This window comes from Vombatus ursinus, unplaced genomic scaffold, assembly GCF_900497805.2.
Source record: "Vombatus ursinus unplaced genomic scaffold, bare-nosed wombat genome assembly UNPS02014864.1, whole genome shotgun sequence".
Lineage (NCBI taxonomy): Eukaryota > Metazoa > Chordata > Mammalia > Diprotodontia > Vombatidae > Vombatus > Vombatus ursinus.
This window is the reverse complement of record NW_020954642.1, coordinates 17017788-17036772: the sequence shown is the minus strand read 5'-3', so window position 1 is coordinate 17036772 and position 18985 is coordinate 17017788. Positions and strand designations below refer to the sequence as shown.

Below are 18985 nucleotides of genomic sequence, written 5' to 3'. Positions count from 1 at the left end.
CACACACACACACACACACACACACACACACACACACACACACACACGCACTCACTGACACAGACATATATACACATATACCTATATGAATGTTAGTATAAACACATGTAGTTATACACATATGTATATATGTACACATACGTGTATATAACATTCATGTTAGTTATACATACACATGTAGTTATATATACATATATAGACAAACATACATACATACATATATAAACTTCTTGAAAATCCTCAAATTCCTTTAACTACATAATTCCTTAGTTAGCTGTAGACCAGTTTAGAACAACAGCGACACTTGGTGGTCAATACAGGTCAATACAAAACATGGTCTTGAAATTTCTTGGTTGAGTAACTAGGGAAGAAAGACCCACTTTATACAAGCTCAATCAGTCCATATTTAGGGTCCCTGGGTTCTGCTCTACCCCTGAATCATGTGTCCCATGTTACACCAGTCTGGTGGTTGCTTTTTTCTTTAATTCACTTCTAAGGCAAATGTTTAAACACAGAAGGGGAATGGAGAATCAAGGTAGAGTTAACAGATACACTTGTATAGTGATTTATGATTATAAAATACTTTGCATCTTATTTGACTTTCAAATTACAAATAAATTAAAATGGCAGCACAAATGTAATCATAATTGTTTTAGTCCCTTTACAATCTGGCTCCACCTTGCCTTTCTAACCTTCTCATACATCGTTCCTTTTTACTCACTGTATTCTTACAGTGTTCCTCACATCTGACTCTCTGTCTCCCATCTCCACGCCTTTACATACTTGATCAGCCAAACCTGGAACATATTTCCCCCTCACCTTTGCCTCCTAGGAACCCCAAGTTTCCTTCAAGCCTCAGATCAGGTGCCATCACCTCCATGAGGTGTTTCCACTCACTCCAGCTTCTAGAGAAATGGCTCTCAAAAGTTTTCTGCTCATGGCACAGGATTATTCTTGGGTGGGAAGAATCCTAGCACATTATGTTTGGGAGAGGTTCAGGCACGTACATGTCATTATAAGTGGTAGATTCCCTATAATTCAGAGCATACTCAATTGAGAACCACTGTGCTACTGAGCTCCACTCTCCCTACCCCCATTACCTTGTGTTTATTTTTTATCCACTTATATAGGTACATGTTGCCTTCCCTAGCTGGACTGTAAGCCCCTAAATGGCAGGAACGGTTTCATTTTTCTCTATTTTCTCAGCACCAAGCACAGTGCCTGGCATATAAGGCACATAAGATGTTCAATACAATGCTTGTTGATTGATTTGATGCTTTTAAGGTGTAAAAAAGGCTTTCTTTAAAACGTTAAGTGGGTGGTGTCAGTGTTACTCTAGTAAACTCAACAGAAAAAGCTTTGGGTGATGCAAAATCTAGATAAGAAATGTCACCAGGAGAGAGTGAGACTGGTGACTTTGCACAGCCCTCCCTGACTCAAATCAAATTCAATTGCAAGTCATGTCATCATCTTCCTGATGCCATAGTCCTCTTCCAGAATGAAGGACAAACCACAAACAAGATAAGAAATGGTCCTTGCCCTCAGGAAGCATACAGTCCATTAAGATTGTGAGAGCAATTGTCCCATTGACCAGTCATTTTCATGCTAGGTATTTGGATTTGATCTGCCAAACTTTCAGAAACATCTTCCCTAGGATGTCTGTGTTGATGGGCTCAGCTAGGTAAGTACTCAGTATGTCAGTGGGCACTCCCTTGCACCAGGCCCCACCCCATTCTTGTTAAGAATGAATAAAGCCCCCTGAATTCCACTTTTTCACTCTCATCAAACAGGACCCACTCCGTTTGAGCAAGATCAGACATGTAGTCTCAGAGACTGCATGGTATAGTCAATTCAACAAGCATTTATTAAGTGCTTACTATATACCAGACAATGTGCTAAATCCTGGGAATACAAAGAAAGGCAAAAACAGACCCTGCCCTCAAGGAGTTTACATTTTACTTGGGGGACATAGAATGTGAACAACTAGGTCCATAAAAAGTATATAGAGGGCAAATAGAAAGTAGCCTCAGAGGGGAAGGCACTGTTGGTTGGCGGGACCAGGGAAGGCCTCCTGCCTAAGGTGGGATGTGAGGTGAGTCTTGAAGGAAGCTAAGATGCAGAGTTGAGGAGGAAGAGAATTAGGCATGGGGGATGATGTAAGAAAACTGGATTTGGAGTCAGAAGACCTGAGCTTGAATTCTAGCTCTACTACTTACTAGCTTGATGGCCTTGAGAAAGTTACTGCTCCTCACCAGGCCTCAGTTTCCTTATCTATAAAATAAGGGGTTTGGACTAAACAATCTTTTAAGTTCCCTTCCAGTCTAATCTTTCAGCCGTCCAATGTACCATAAAATAAAATTACCCTTGTCTTTTCTCCCTCCCCACCCACCCTGATTCCACAGCTTGCTTACCGAGAGAGGCCAGCACATCCCAGGGAACTTCTCATTGATCTTCATGAAGTAGCCAAAGAAGAAACAGAGGGCCAGCAGAAACATCAAGAGGGGCACGGTCAGGAAGGGAGCCGCCGTGGACGCGATGTAGCAGATAAAGATGATGAAAGAGAGCACCTGCCAGGGAGACGAGTCTCAGCTTTCTCTGGGGTTGATCCATGCCTAAGGAAGCTGAATCTGCTTCTCTAGCCCTGGCTTTAGGCATCTCACATCTTTCTCTTCTTGTTCCTGTCTCCTTCCCACTATCCCTTGGTTGAAGTGAGAAAGGGAAAAAACTGACAACAATGTGATGGACAGTTATCTGGGTCCCCTTCACCTGTATCAAAAGTACTTATGCCCCAAAAGACTGATCAATCAATAAACATTTATTAAGCACCTACTATGTGCCAGGTACTCTGCTAAGCACCTGGAATACAAAAAGAAAGTCCCTACCTGCAAGGAGCTTACAATCTAGATAGAGGGGAAAGGGAAGGGATCTCTAATTGGAAACACTCCTCTGAGGTTCTATCTCATGCTTATCAGACTGCTGAAGATGACAAAAAAAGAAAGGGAAAATGACAAATGTTGCAGGATCTTCAGGAAAATGGGCTCATGGATGTATTGTGGGAGGAGCTATGGTCCAACCATTCTGGAAAGTCATTTGGAACTGCGACCAAAAGGTTATAAACTGTCATAATATCACTTTGACCCAATAATAATTATACTACTAGGCTCATACCCCAAAAAGAGAAAAGGAAAAGGATATGTTTGGACATTTGTACAACTCTTTTTTTTTTATTGGCAAAGAACTGGAAATGAATGGGGTTGCCCATCAATTGGGGAATGGTTGAATAAATTATGGCATATGAATGTAATGAAATATTGTTGTGCTATAAGAAATGATGTAAGGAGTGGTTTCAGAGAAACATGGGAAGACCTCTATGAACCAACAGTAAAGTGAGCAGAACCAAGAGAACAATTTACTTAACAACAACACTGTAAAAATGATCAACTTTGAAAGATTTAAGAACTCTGATCAACACAATGAATGACCAACTGTTATTCCAGAGGACCAGTAATGATGCATTCTACTCAATTCCTGGAAGGTGATAGACTAAATAGGCAAAATGAGACACATTTTTGGACATGACACATGGGAGAATTTGTTTTGCTTGATTGTGCATATTTGTTATGAGGAGTGGTGTTAGATGTTGGGAAATTCCTTGAAGGCAAAGACCGAATTTACTTTCATAATATCTCAACAACATCTCCACATACAGATGGAGAGGCAGTTAGGTGTGTGTGAGTGGGTAGATAATGAATAGTGCCCTCTACCTGGAGTCAAAAGACCTGAGCTCAAATTCTGCTTGTGGGACTCTGGACAAGTCACTTAAAATTTCTCTAAAGCTCAGTTTCTTCAGCTGTATAATGGGGATAATAATAGCACCCACCTCAAAGGGTTGCTTTCAGAATCAGACAAGATATTTTTAAAATGTTATGCAAATCTCAAAGCACTATATAAATGCTGGCTATTATTATCCAGAACTGCTTGCTGAATATGGGTAAATTAATATGTGCAAATCCTATGCTTCATATATATAATACACACATGTCTACATGTATATCTCTATATACATATGCATGCACGTATATGTCCATTTTTATGTATGTGACTTTCTTTGCAATTTTTCTCCTATGGAGACAAGCACCAGCCTTCATTTCCTTTGGTGCATAGTAAACCCAATGTTGAGCAATAATACTTTCTATGTGGATGATCCCAAAACTCCCATTCTCTTGAGGGCAGCTGAACACAAGTCTGACCATTCCCTTTTCAGCAGAGTATAACAGGTAGAGCCTTGGTTTGGAGTCAGAAACACCTCTCAGTCTCAATTTCCCCCAAAGTAAAATCACATTTGTACTGCCTCCCTCATTGGGCAATTGGCAAGATCAGATGAGAAAATGTACCTAGGGTGCTTTGTAAGTCTTGAATATGTAAAAACATAAAAATAAATGTGTTATGGTGCTACTTAGTGATTTCACATCTGTGATTCTCCCTTCAACTTCCTCTGACAGAGCAGAAATTGGCCTCTGTAGTTGTCTCTTGTTATCTCCAGAAGGTGAACACCGGGGGTAGGAAGCTATTAAAAGGGAGGAGTTTTATGACTTTGGACAAGTCCATTTCCTTCTCTGAGCCTCAATTTCCTCCTCACTTATAAAATGAAATAAAATAAATAAAATAAAATAAAATAAAGCCATCAGACTAGAACCTCTCTAATCGACCCCCTCAGACCACAAGGGACAGAGAGATCATCTGAGTTTTACAGGAGAGGCATTGAGACAGAGAGCGGAAGCTTTATTCAGTCATAGCAGTAGTAACCACCGAGAATCTAACCCAGGGCTTTGGACTTCCAGTAACTCTTTTTTTCTCTGCGCAGCTAACTCTGCCTGCTACCCATAAGCCATATGCTGAAGGGCATAGAGCTCTTTCTCTATATCCTCTTGGCTTAGGGGCTGCATTCCCCCTGTCTGGACTGATAACAGCAAAGAAATGGCCCAGCCCAAGTCCTTCCTTCTCTGCCTAGGAGTCTTGGGTTCTCTAACCCCTCCCCAGAACTGTCCAACACATGTCATCATGAGGAAAGAGCTTTGTTAATCTTCAGGTGCTATGGAAATGAATTCTTTATTCTCTGTGTTTTGGGTGCGATTCCTGGAAGGCAGGCTCTATATATGTGTCCCTTCTCCTGCCCCTCTCTCTGCCACTGTCCCCTCTCACACTGACTGGCCCTGGCACAGAGCTGGCTAGCCAGGGGCTTCCTGGTTGGTTAGTTGGAATGAACCATTACACTTTCTGAAAGTTTGTCTTGAGTTGGGGAGGAGGAAGAGCCCTGCTGCTCATCCAACCCCTGCCTGAAGGGGATGTGGACATCATAGCCCCAGGGACATCAGAGCTTTCCAGAGCATCGGGTGAGGACAGTGTGGTGCTGGGGAAAGAACAATTTCAATCAATCTGTGAATATTTATTAAGCACCTACTACAGTCAGGCTGCATGCTAAGCACAGGGACTACACATACAAAGGTGAACTGGTTCTTGCCTTCAGAAGAGCTTACATTCTAAGGGGAAGATACAGTATGTTCACAGATAAGTAAATACAAGAGCTATGCAAAATAACTACCCAGTGACAATTTGATGGATAAAAATAGAATCAGGGCAAAGCAGTGTCACAAAAACCCCATGATGAGAGAGCAGGGATCATCAGCAGTGTCAAATGGTGTAGAGTGGTCAAGAAAGGCCAGGACTGAGAAGAGACCATTACATTTAATAACAAAGAGATTACTGGTGACCTGGGAGAAATCTGTTTCCCATTGAGTGGCAAGATGGGGCCAGGCTGGGAGGAGGTAAGAAGTGAGAAAGTTGAGGCAGGGACTGTACACAGCTTTTTCTTAGAGCTTGGCTTGAAAGGAGGAAGAGATATAGAATGATATTACTGGGGGGATGGTCAGGTCAAGATTTTTGGTATGGCATGATACGGATCTGGGTACTAGATCGGTTACTGGGGCAGACCCTGAGATTGACTTTTTTTAAAAAATTAATTTATTTTTAGTTTTCAACATTCACTTCCATAAGCTTTTGAGTTTTAAATTTTCTCCCCCTCCCTGGCATGCAATCTGATATAGGCTCTACATTTGCATTCCTATTAAACATATTTTCACATTAGTAATGTTGTAAAGAAGAATCAGAACATTAGGAGGAACCACAAGAAAGATGAAACAAAACAAAACAGAAGAAGGAAAAAAGAGCAAATAGTATGCTTCAATCTGCATTCAAACTCCATAGTTCTTTCTCTGGATGTGGATAGCATTGTCCACCATTAATCTTTTGGAGATGTCTTAGATCCTTGCATTACTGAGAAGAGTTAAGTCTATCATCTATCGCACAATGTGGCTGTTACCGTGTATGATGTTCTCCTGGTTCTGCTCACTTCACTCAGCATCGGTCCATACAAGTCTTTCCAGGTTTTTCTGAAGTCTGCCTGCTCATCATTTCTTATCGCACAATAGTATTCTATTATATTCATATACCACAACTTGTTCAGTCATTTCCCAATTGATGGGCATTCCCTCAATTTCCAATTCTTTGCCACCACAGAAAGAGCTGCTATAAATATTTTTGTACATGTGGGTCCTTTCCCCATTTTTAAAATCTCTTTGGGATACAGCCTTAGAAGTGCTATTGCTAGGTGAGATTGACTTTTCTGCCTATTCTAGTCAACGATACGGGGGTAAAGAAAGAAGCCTCTCATTGGCCTCTCTTGGGAAAGGTGCTGGCTCTGCTACTTTTTGTGTGCCCTGGGTCTCAGTTTTCTCCTATGTAAAATGGAGAGAGGGGAGGGAAATTTGAACTAAAATCCCTTCTAATTAGGTGGTGTGGTAGAGTACTTGTAGTCTGGAAGATCTGAATTTTATTTTATTTTATTTTTTTTAAGTGAGGCAATCAGCATTAAGTGACTTGCCCAAGGTCACACAGCTAGTATGTGTCAAGTGTTTGGTCTGAGGCTGGATTTGAACTCAGGTCCTCCTGACTTCAGGGCCGGTGCTCTATCCACTGTGCCACCTAGCTGCCCTGGAGGATCTGAATTTTAAAACTGTCTCAGACTAGTCATTAGCTGTTGAATCTTGAGTAAGTCACTTTACCTCTGTCTGCCTCAGTTTTCCTATCTGTCAAATGGGAATAATAATACCACAAGGTTATTTCAAGGATCAAATGAGATAATGTATGTAAAACACTTTCCAAAGTTAAATAGCTATTTAAACGCTAATATTATTATGTTAATGATTATGATTTTATATAGAATGATCCTACAAGTCAGCCCCATGGTTCCTGTTCTTGCCCGATCTAGTCAGAGAATGCCAGAGATGATCCAGTCTAGCCTTCCTCATTTCAGAAAGCTGAGCCCCAGAGGGGAAAAGTCACTTGTTCGTGGTCACCTACCTAGCAAGCAAAACCAGGACTAGAGCTCCGATCTCCTGATTTCTAGGCCAAGACTCGTTGGCTTTCATCTCTCCCTGGGAGTCAGGCCTGCCCATCCTCGGGTGGCAGCATAAGTCTTTTGGGCAGTGGCAGGACCAAGACATACCAAGTCATACCAAAACTAGAGAGAGTCTGGACACCAGCAAAAGACACTTAAAACACCGTGTGACCAGGGGGGAAAGCTTTCACCCCTCTCTGCTTCTTTCTTTGTGAAATGAGGGCTTGGACAAGATTATTATTTCCTTGAGCTCTACGATTCTATGATCAGATATTCTTAAAAAAAGAAAGGTCTCTTCACCTTCCGGTTCCCAATTCCCCATGATAAATGAGATCTTCCATTGGGTTTAGTGATAACATCTCTTCTGACCAGCACAGACTATTGGCTCTCCTCACACTTGTCTAGGGAGAAAACTCCCACTTCCATCGCATCTCCCCTTACTCCCCAGCTGGAGGCCTGTATTTGGGCCTGGTACTCAATAAATGTGATAGCTCGATTTGCCAGCCCTCCTTCCCCAGAGAAAGTGAATGTTTACAAGCGGCTGCCTGCTGTCTTCTGGTCCTTCAGGAAAGCTAAAAGAGGAAGTGGAAGTGAGCTTGGGTTTCTGTTGGTAACAGGATAGTGGTTTCAGAATAACCGAATGATCAGCCCAGCCCCCACATTTGAACCCTCAGTAAACTCAATCATTTGCTCCAGGCTCAGGTCTTCTGACTCCTATACAAGTCACTGCTGAAGAGCTTGGGACCCTGGTGTTCCATGTCAAAAGACTATGACTTTGGCAGACCTTAATGAAGAAGCCTAAGAGTTGGGAGGAGACCTAATAATAATAAAAAAAAATAGCTAGCATTTATATAGCACTTTACACGTATTATTATCTCATTCCATCCTCACAACAATCCTGGGAACTACATACTGTAATTATCCCCATTTTACAGATGGGCAAACTGAAGCAGACAGAGGTTAAGTGACTTACCCAGGGTCACACAGCAAGTAAGGGTTGGAGGCTGGGTTTGAACTCAGGTCTTCCTGACTCCAGGACCAACACTCTATCAACTGGCCCACCCAGCGGCTCTCTCTCTGGACCTGTGTTCCTAGCTGGAGGAAATTGCTATATGGGAGCAGTAAGTAATGGAATGGGGTGGGGGTGGGGGTAAACTGCCTGCTTCTTTACATGATTGGCACACAGTAACAGGACATGTGTTAGCAGCAAATGAAGCTCAAGGTATCACCCTCTCCTCTCACATCCTCCCCTTCACAGCTGCATGGGGGAGGGAGGGCTGGAAGGTGGGGTGGCAGGATGGGGGAAGCTTATAGGAAGAGACTTTCAGATGCTTTCACCGCTGCTCTGAAGCTCCAACTAGCTTCTTTTTGTTGTGGTTCTGTTTATTTCAATTAAATTTTGTTTTGTTTTGACCATGCAAAACATTTCCACATTAATCAGGTTGTAAAAGAAAACACAGATTTAAAAAATGGAAGAAATAAAATGAAAAATAGTATGCTTCTGTCTGCATTCAGATTCCTCAACTGTAAAATAGGGATAATAACAGCATCTATTTCTCAAGGTTACTGTGAGGATCAAAGGAGATTGTGTTTGTAAAAAAAGCTTAGCATGGTGCCTGCCACATAGTATGTGCTTATTCCTTTCCCTTTCCTCCCTTTACCTCGAGCATTTTGTATAGTATCTGTCACATAGTAGGTACAAAATAATGGTTAACTGCAAGGCCTATACATCAAGCCTTTCCAGTTCAGTAGGGCCTGTCAGAACTTGAGGGCAGCTAGGTGGCACAGTGGATAGAGTGCTGGGCCTGGAGTTAGGAAGATCTGAATTCAAATCTGGCCTCAAACACTTGCTAGCTGTGTGATCCTGGGCATGTCACTTAACCCTTTTTGTGTTAGTTCCTCATCTGTCAAATGAGCTGGAGAAGGAAACGGCAAACCTCTCCAGTATCTTTGCCAAGAAAACCTCAAATGGGGTCACAGAGAGTCAGACAAGACTGAAATTACTGAATAAGAAGAGTACATGAATGAATTACCAAAGGGATGGGGCCATTTTATGAAGATACGAGTGGCTGAGAGTAACTGGGCTTGGTCTTCCCCAAGATGGCATGGCCAATGAGTGGCCTTCAGGATCCATCCCTAAGACAGCTGAAGTAAAGACTTACCCGCCAGGGCTATCATATTTGGAAAAGGGCTTAGTGGCACCAATGCTATGTAAGAATTATTTTAAGGGGCAGCTAGGTGGCGCAGTGGATAGAACACCTGCCCTGAAGTCAGGAGGACCTGAGTTCAAATCTGGCCTCAGACCAAACTCTTGACACTTACTAGCTGTATGACCTTGGGCAAGTCTCTTAACCTCAATTGCCTAAAAATAAAACAAAACAAAACTGTTCTAACAAAGTCTGAGTCTGCTTTCCCCAGAAACCAAGATAGGGTAGTGGAGGACATCCTCCCAGGAATACCGGGGCAAATGTTTATGATTTTGTTCTTGCTGTATCTTTAAAGTAAACATCAATTTCTAAAAGCTAATTGATGTTGAATGGAACTGTAGCATTAATCAGTCACTAGTGGCTAACTCTGTGTGTGTGTGTGGGTGTGTAATAGTGTGGAACTGCATTGATTTCCAGTCCCATATGTTGTTGTTGTTTGTTTTTTTTAAGAGAACCAATGACACCACAGGTGCTCATATAAATATTATCATTGGATCATAAGATTTAGAACCAGAAGAGACCATTTAGTCCTGCTCTTTCATTTTATTAATGACAAAATTGGGGTCCAGAGTACAGGATATGACTCACCCAGAGAATAACAGAGATTCCATTTGAAACTAGGCCCACTTATTCCACTATACCATGCTGTCTATACCAAAGTCCTCTAGGAGGCTCTTCCCTGAAGAGTTTTCTAAATTGACTTGGTTGGGGGGGGAGGGGAAGGAGCAGTTTGTTGTCAGGCATAGTCACTGTGTTGGTTTTATCATAAAGAAGGATTCAAAAGGGGTGGTGAGGAGGATAGTGGTTATTGGTTGGTGACAGTAACATAAAAAGCAAAATCCTCAGTACGACATTTTTTTTAAAAGGGAAAGAAAATGGCCAATAGGAAGAAGGAAGCTAAACAATGGCAGATTGTGGTCTGAAGGCCAAGGAGAAGGACAAATTGAGGAAGAGGGGCTGTGGATGGGGAAGGGCTGTGACTAAGTTCCTCCAGTAGAGGAAAGATGATGTCATTGACCTAGGGATTGCTAGCAGCAGGCCTGAGTACCAGCTTTGTTTCCGAAGATGGATTTTATCAACCCCATCCCTCCCTGCCCTTAGACTCCCTGTGGACAGAGTGGTGATTCCCATCCAACCAGTCACAGGAATAAGTTGTAGGCTGGAACCAGAGTTTTCTCATTTTGACTTTATGGGATGAGTTGTTGAAGGAGCTCCTATTGTTTGAGTGATTTAAGGTTTATAATGTTTTCTCTACTGTGGACGGCCCTATGACTTAGGCCATGCGGCGGTTATCATTTCCATTTTCCAGATGAGGAAGATGAAGCTCAGAGTGTGAAATGACTTGCTTATACAATCAGAACTCTCTAATCCAGATTTCTGGACCCCAAGCCCAATGATCTTTCCATTCCACTGTGGTGAGACAACAGGCCAAGTTGAGGACAGCAGTCTTATCTCTGGTTTTTTGGTATGAAGCCAACCCAAAACCTCAAATGACCTTTCCTCCCCATCTCAGCCAAGCACCATCATTTCCCACTAGGCCTGCCTGCAGGAAAACTAGAATATCCTCTGGACTCCAAACCTGCCCTGCGCTTCCCCCTTCCTTACCTTTACTCATACCGTTCCCTATGCCTGGCATACCCTACCTTTCCTTCTCCATCTGTTCAATTATTACCCATCTCAGATATTCCATATCTCTTCCCTCCTTAAGCCTCCCATAACACTAACTCATCCTCTCAGGAGGCCCTCACATCATATTTTCACCTAGAAAATCGAGGCTATTCATTTCTCCACATTTTGTACATTTTGATATTATTACCACCATCCCCCACTATCTACTCCTTTACTCCCATTTCTGATGAAGAGGTGGCCTTTTTCCTCACCAAGATAATGTATAATGCTGTATAATCCTTATACACCAGGGGTCTTAAACTTTTCTGTGTCCTGGACCCTTCTGGCAGTCTAGTGACACCCCTAGTCCTCTTCTTGGAATAATATTTTTAAATGCCCAAAATATATGGGATTGCAAAAGAAGCCAATTATGTCGAAATGTGCTGGTTAAAATATTCATTTTTAAGAACACAAGTTCCCAGACCCCAGGTTAAGACCCCCTGCAAGTCTATGTGTACCCTTGATCCCATCCCTAACCATCTTCTCCAGCAGGTTGGCCTCCAGTCTTCTCCCCTCTCTCTAATCCATCCCTCTCTTACTTGAAGTCTTCTGATGATTACAAATATGCCCCTGTCTCCCCTGTCCTTAAGAAACCCTCATTAGACTCTAATATCCCCTCATTTTATAGATCTCCTTCCTTTCTCAGCCAAATTCCTAGAAAAAGCTGTCTACACTCATTGCATTCCTCTCTCCTCTTTCTCTTCAGAACCCTCTGTCATTAGGCTTCAGTCATTCAATGAAAATAACTTCTCAAAGATGCCAATGATTTGTCTCTCATTGCCAGAATTTCTGCCCTTTTCTCAACCCTTATCTTTCCTGTCCTCTCTGAAGCCTTCCACACTGTTGACAATCCTGGCTGTCCAGATTCTCTTTCCTCTACTGGATTTTCATGACACTGCTCTCTTTCTGGGCTCTTCTCCAACCTGTCTGAATGGTCCTTCTTTGGCTCCATTGCAGGATTGCTTCAATATCACACCCCCACCCACGGGTGTGCCTACCCCAAGCTCTGCCCTGGGCTCTCTCCCTTCTTATCTCTATACCCCTAGTCTTGGTGACAGGTACATCAGCTCTCATGAGTTGCATTGTCCTTGTTTTGCAGATGACATCCAGATCTTGAAATCCAGCCTTGGTCTCTCTACTGAGCTCTAGTCCCACATCCACTGAACATTTTGAACTGGGTGTCCCTTAGGCATCCCAAACTTATTATGTCCAAAACAGAACAAACACACACCTCTTCTGGATTTCCCTGTTTCTGGTGAAGGCACCACTCTCCTTCTAATCACTTAGGTTCAAAACTTCCATCACCCTTGACTCTTCCCTTTCCCTCACCCCATTATCTCTGAACAATGGCCATGTCTGGTGATTTTCACCTCCACAAAGACTTCTCAAGTCTATTGCCTTCTCACAGGTGACTTAAGTGGCCACCATCTCATCCCATACAGTTCAAGCTCTCATTACTTCTTCTTCTTCTTCTTCTACTTCTTTTTTTGTTTAGGCAATGGAGTTGAGTGATTTGTCCAGGGTCACACAGCTAGTAAGTTTTATGTGTCTGAGGCCAGATTTGAACTCAGGTCCTCCTGAGTCCAGGGCCGGTGTTCTATCCACTGCACCACCTAGCTGTCCCTCTCATTACTTCTTACCTGGACTATTAGAATAGCCTCCCAACTGGTCTCTTTTTATCCACTTTCTCCCTCACTCCAATCCATCCTCCACAAAGGTGCCAAAGCAATATTCCTAAATTCTGTCCAGTTCACTCCATTACTCAGTAAACTGCAATGGCTCCCTGTTACCTGTAAGATTAGATACGAAGTCCTCTGTTAGTTATTTAGAACACTTCACAACCTGGTTCCAACCTAACTTTCCAGGCTTATTACGTATTACTCTCCTCCGTGAACTCTATGGTCCTGCCAAACTGGCCTTGCTGTTCTCATTCATGACGTTTCATCCTCTGTCTCTACTTGCCTTTGCACACTGTCCCTCATGCCTGGAATTTACCCTCTTATCACATCTGCCTCTGGAATTTCTGGTTTCCTTCAAGACTCAACTGGTACACCACTTTTCACCTTTCCTACACATCTCTTCCTTCCTCTCCCGCTTCCCCTTTAAAGTTACTTTATATCTGGTTTTTAAAACATGTTTTGTATTTATCTCTAGATGTGTATTTCGTCTCCCCAGAAACAAACTTGGAAACAAGGACTGTTTCATTTCTGCCTTTGTATCCTTTGTATACATAGCAGGTATTTAACAAATGTTGATTGAATAATTGGTGATACTTTTTTCCAGGAGGCCTGCCTTGATACCTCCAGATACCACTGACATTTTCATTTGCAGAGCTCATGTGGGACTCTGTTTTGCATCATTTTGAATGCACTTATGTATGACTGTAATTACAGGTACCTTTTAGCAGTGTCTTTTCCCCCATTAGACTGTCTTATTTAATTTTACATATACCCTAGCACCTAGCACATATTAGATACTTTAAAAATGTTTTTGAGCTAAATTCATTCTGGCTTCATATAGTTTGCATTGATGGAGGGAAAGAATTTGGCTCCACTTTAGGAAAGTTTCATCATTGGCTCTTCGGTATGTACCGCAGCCAGATGTAGAAACCCACCCCACCCTAGTCCTCAGCAGTGACAGCAGCAGTGGAAAGAGCACTGGGTCTGGAGTCAGAAAACCTGTACTGTATCCCAGCACTGCCACTGCCTAGGTGGATGACCTTATGCCACTCATTTATCCTCTTTACATCTCAGTTTCCTCATCTATAAAATGGAAATGACAATACTTATACAGAATTGTTGTGGGGATCCAATAAGAAATGTGCATGTGGTGCTTTGTACCCTTAGAGGGCTATCTAAATGTCAGCTTCTGCTATGATCATCTCCTCCCATGAGGGCCAGCTGCAGGGATGGGGAGCTTTCTTAGATTTCTCCTGGAAAAAGGACCAGAGTCAGGACTCAGGGCTCCCTAGGACTTTCCAGGCTTTTGGATGACAAAATTTGTTTTTCTAATCTTAATGCGTTAGCTCAGTGCCCCTTTGAGGGATGGGTTTTTCAAGGGATGATGGAGATACTGTATCCCCTTGCTATCTGAGTCCTTCCTAGACTTCAGGAAGGAGACTGGGGGAAGTGTGCTGAGCAGGATGAGCCGGAAGGACCCCCTCTGGTACTTCTGCTGCTCTGGCTTTTCCTGTTCCCAGGATCTCTGCCTGCTAGTGTCAGCTGGAGACCCTCCTTATAACTTGCCTTCAGCCTTGTTCCAGCTCTGGACACGAGTCAGGCTAGTACTTGGTAGAAGATTTCAGCCTTAGGGTTCCAAAATGTTATAAAGAATCACAGAATTTGTGAGGCAAGGGGGAGGGTAGCAAAGGGGGGGAGTGAGGAATGCTCATTTGTCACCACAGGAAGTGCAATCTTAAATGCTGGAGAGAATCTTAGAATATAGACTATTCTGTAGAATGCCAGTGGTCTGAGTTAAAAGGAATCTTAGGGTGTAAACTGTTAGGACATGAAATGTCAGAACTGGAAGGCTGTCCCTCTGTGAAGCATTCAGCAAATGACAGGCATGAAAAGTACACGGGATAAAGGGTGTTCATTTATTTCAGTTGTGTCTGACTCTTCAGGATCCTATTTGGAGTTTTTTGTTTTTTGTTTTTTTTTTGGCAAAGAAACTTAGAGTGGTTTGCCATTCCCTTCTTCAGCCCATTTTACTGATGAGGAAACTGAGACAAACAAGGTTAAATAACTTGCACAGGGTCTTATAGCTAGTGAGTGTCTGAGGCCAGATTAGAAGTCAGGTCTTCCTGATTCCAGGCTCGGCACTCTATCCACTGTGCCACCTAGCTGCCCTTGAAGTGTGTAGGGGTTACCATCTGTATGGGTGGAAGAAATGTTCACACTGATGAGGACCCATCTCCATCAGATTAAGAATATAGAGCTGGAAGGCCAACTGTCTGGACCAGACATCCCCCGACCTCAACTCACAGAGGAGAAAACTGAGTCCCAGTGACAGGAGGTGACCCTCTCAGGGAAGCCCAACCAGTTAAGTGGCAGGGTGGAGACCTGAACCCAGGGCCTGGGATTCTCAGCTCAAGCTTGTTGCTTTGTACCACGATTCCTCTGTTGGATGCGGAATGGCAGGCAGTTGTCCCATCAGGGAAACCTTGCCCTGGCATTTCTGCATTTCTTCTATAAGGGCTATGGGACTTGTGCTGCCTTCCAAAGGGGTGGAGGGAGGGGTGGCTCCAGAGGGCGGAGAAGTGTGATGGCTTATGGTGACTTCACTGAACCAAAACCAGATGTGTTAAGGAGGAGAAATCTGCCTGCAGTTCCTCTTTCAAAGGCCTAGGAGAGGGGGGAGGGAGGAGGGATGTGAGACACGTTTCACCTTTAGAGGACTAGGAAAAGGCTGTGTGTGTGTGTGTGTGTGTGTGTGTGTGTGTGTGTGTGTGTGTGAGAGAGAGAGAGAGAGAGAGAGAGAGATGAGGGGAGAGAGAGAGAGAGAGAGGAGGGGAGCGAAGGGGAAGGGGGAAGCTGGCAAGGGGAGAAGGGTGGCAAGAGGGAAGGTGGCAAGGAGGGAGGGTAGCAAAGGCGGGGAATGAAGAATGCTCATTTGTCACTATAGGAAGTGTGATCTCAAATGCCTGAAAGGGTGCAGATCTAGCCATTTCTGAAGTATGAACGGACTGGATTTGGTGATGAGGTTAGAAACTGTGTACTCCAGCAAAGAAGGGCCCTGCCCTTTATCAATTACAAAAGACTTCTTTCTCCAGGTGCAGCTGGGTCAACAGAGGAATGGCGCTAAGACTAGGACCTGGAGAAGCACCATAACTGGATGAACAGAAATAGGTGGAGATCTAGAGAGCAGCTTCAGGATAGGCCTGGACAAAAGAGGGCTCCTCTGCTGAAGGGGGTAGTTACCCTTTGGGAAAATTAGTCATAGACTTTCAGGAATGGAAGAGACCTTTGAGAGAAAGACCCCTGTAAACACCTGAATCCAGGTCGCCCTGTCCAAACCTTGTATTCCTTCTACTACAGGTCCACCTCCACAGCCAGAGCTGTCCAGAAGTGGGACGGGCTGCCTTGGAAAATAGTTGATTTCTTACTGTGTTTGGTAAGATCTTTAGCCAGAGTCCTTATCCCTAGGGATGCTATCCATGGGCTTCCTGTTCAGGTAGAGGTTGAACTAACCACCCTCAGATCCCTGAAATTTTATGATTCTATGAAAATCTAAAGGACAGCAGGAGAGACTGAACCTATGATTTCATTGGTGTAAGGAACTCCTGGATGAGGTAGCTCATCACCAGTGGAGGTCAGCACCTTCTGGAAGGACTGGGAAAGATTTTTTGGAGGGCAGTGTCACGGTCACTAGAGTTATCTTTTTTTTTTTTTTTTTTGAGGCAATCGGGGTTAAGTGACTTGCCCAGAGTCCCACAGCTAGTAAGCATCTGAGGTCGGATTTGAACTCAGGTGCTCCTGATTCTAGTGCCAGCGCTCTATCTACTATTCCACCTCGATGCCCTTAGAGTCACTTTTAAGGTTGAACAAAGAGGGGACAAGCAGGTCCCTCCCAAGCACAGATTCCTTTTGGCAGATGACTCTGGGTAGCAGGTAGGGATAAGAATTGGGCTCTATTCAACTTGGCAATTCATAGACTCATGAGATGACACAGCTGACGAGAGACCTCCTTCTTCCACCTGGCTCTGATCCAAGCTCAGTATCTCGAACTGAAAAGGCTGCTGTTAATGAAAGACTTTACCTTCTCTCAGTCTTTACCTTTCCCCCTCCCCTCCCAACCCCAAATCTGTCTGAAGAAGGAAGTAGACATCAGCCACATCCCTTTCTGCCTTACCCAGGAAGACTTCAGTCTCCTCAGGCTGGGGTCAGGGTGTGTGGGGAGGGTTACTTGGATCTTACCTCTGGGAACAGTACAATATTGCATTTCTCCCAGACCTCCAGCCCTAAACCCATTAGATGTATTTTTGATCCCTGGTTTGGAATGCTGCTGATATCTGTGGGCAAAGAGGTAGGGTCAGCAGTTGATAGCTAATGGCTCATGACAAGACCCCTGTCTTAGAACTGTTCTAAGAGCTAAGACCTGAGTTCTAGCCCTACCTTAGCCACCAATTCCTGTACAGTCTTTGACAAATATCTTCTCTCTGTAACGTGGAGGGGTCTTTATTCTCTAAAGTATCTGCCAGCGCTGACATTCAGTGTTCTAAGGGCCCTCCCAGCTCTAACATTCTATGTACTAAGGTTCCTTTCTAACCAAGGCTAACAGTCTATATTCGAAGATTTCTAGGAGCTCTGGAGGTCTATGAACTACCTGGACTTCCCCAGCATTTTGGAACCCTGAGGAGAGGGTCCGTTGGCAAGACTTTGAGCAGAAGTCCGGGATCCCGCTGTCAGACTGGATCAGCCCCCGGCGCATCTGGCTGGTCCGCGGGTGGCTGGGATGCCTGCAGCCTGAACCCCATCACCCTCAGCTTGTCTCTAGCTGCATCCCTGGCCCTGGTCTCCGGACCCTGTAAACACCCTGGGCCCCCAGGCTAGGCTCAGGTCATCCTTGTCGGGTACAGGGCTCAGGATGGGCCGGGGTGGGCGCGGCTGCTCTGGCGCTGTGCCAGACTCATCACAGATCACTCTGTTCAGGTCGCGTCCTGTCTGGTCCGGTCCCTGGACGGCCCTCAGATCCCCTCTGGTGCGCGAGGCGGGGGGCGCCTCCTTACTTACCGATTCTCCTAGGAGTAGCCGGCCTTTGCGGGAGCACAAGAACTCCCGTGTGGGGAGCAGAGCTCGCAGGCTTTGGGTCTGCGGGCCATCCGGGGCCCCGGCGGGCTCGGGGTCTGCTGGGGGCCACATGGCAGCTGCAGAATTGGGAGCCCTCTCTCCCTCTCTCCCCCCTTACCCTCCTTTCTTTGAGGGAAACGGAAATCATGACACTGCGGAAACGCGAGGAGGAGGAAGGGGGGGAGAAAAGCGAGAAGGCAGAGAGATCTAAGAGTTCAACAAGTGGGAGGAGAACCCTCAGGGGCCCAAGGCTTCCGCCCCCTCCCCAGACGCTTCCCTTCTCGTCCTTTCTCCTGGGTCCTAGGCCCATTTAATCTCCACTGGATAGTTAACTGAAGAGACTGCTCTCTCTCCCTCTCTCTTTCTCTCTCTCTCTCTTTGTAACATCTCTCTCATCTCTCCTTTCCTCTCCTCTAGGACCCCCTCACCCTAGCATATACTCCCCTTTATCACCTACCTCCTCTACTCTCTGCCTTCATCCTGTACCCCACTCCTCTCCTTTCCATCTATCCTTCATACTACAGTCAGATTAACTTTATATCTGGTCATGTTACTCCTTTGCTGAAAAAGCCTCAATGGCTCCCTATTACCTACCCGGGAAAGTTCCTCCTCATGTTCCAGAATCTCCACAGTATTACTTGTAGGGACTCATAAAACACTGGTTTTAGAGCCAATAGACAAAGTTTTGAATCCCACCTTTGCTGTTTACTACGTCCATAGCCTGGGGCAAGTCACTTCCCAGCTGTCAACCTCATTTTCCTCACCTGAAAAATATGGAAATGCTTTCCAGCTCTAAATCCAACCATCCTATGATCTTATGATTCCTTTCCTATATTCTCCATTCCTCAGAAGCTTATCCCATACTT

At 44.3% G+C, this 18985-nt stretch overlaps 1 protein-coding gene across 1 annotated transcript in view; it reads right to left on the bottom strand.

Annotated features, from left to right (window-relative positions):
• The window catches only part of LOC114027942 (CKLF-like MARVEL transmembrane domain-containing protein 3), a 28437-nt gene extending 10174 nt beyond the window's left edge, over positions 1–18263 (bottom strand). Inside the window, exons 1-2 of the mRNA XM_027842089.1 lie at positions 18063–18263; positions 2412–2567 (exon numbers count right to left, since the gene is read on the bottom strand). Coding sequence (XP_027697890.1) covers positions 2412–2567; positions 18063–18191 — 285 coding nt within the window. The 5' untranslated portion in view covers positions 18192–18263. The remainder of the gene's footprint in view (positions 1–2411; positions 2568–18062) is intronic.
• Positions 18264–18985: the final 722 nt, after the last annotated feature.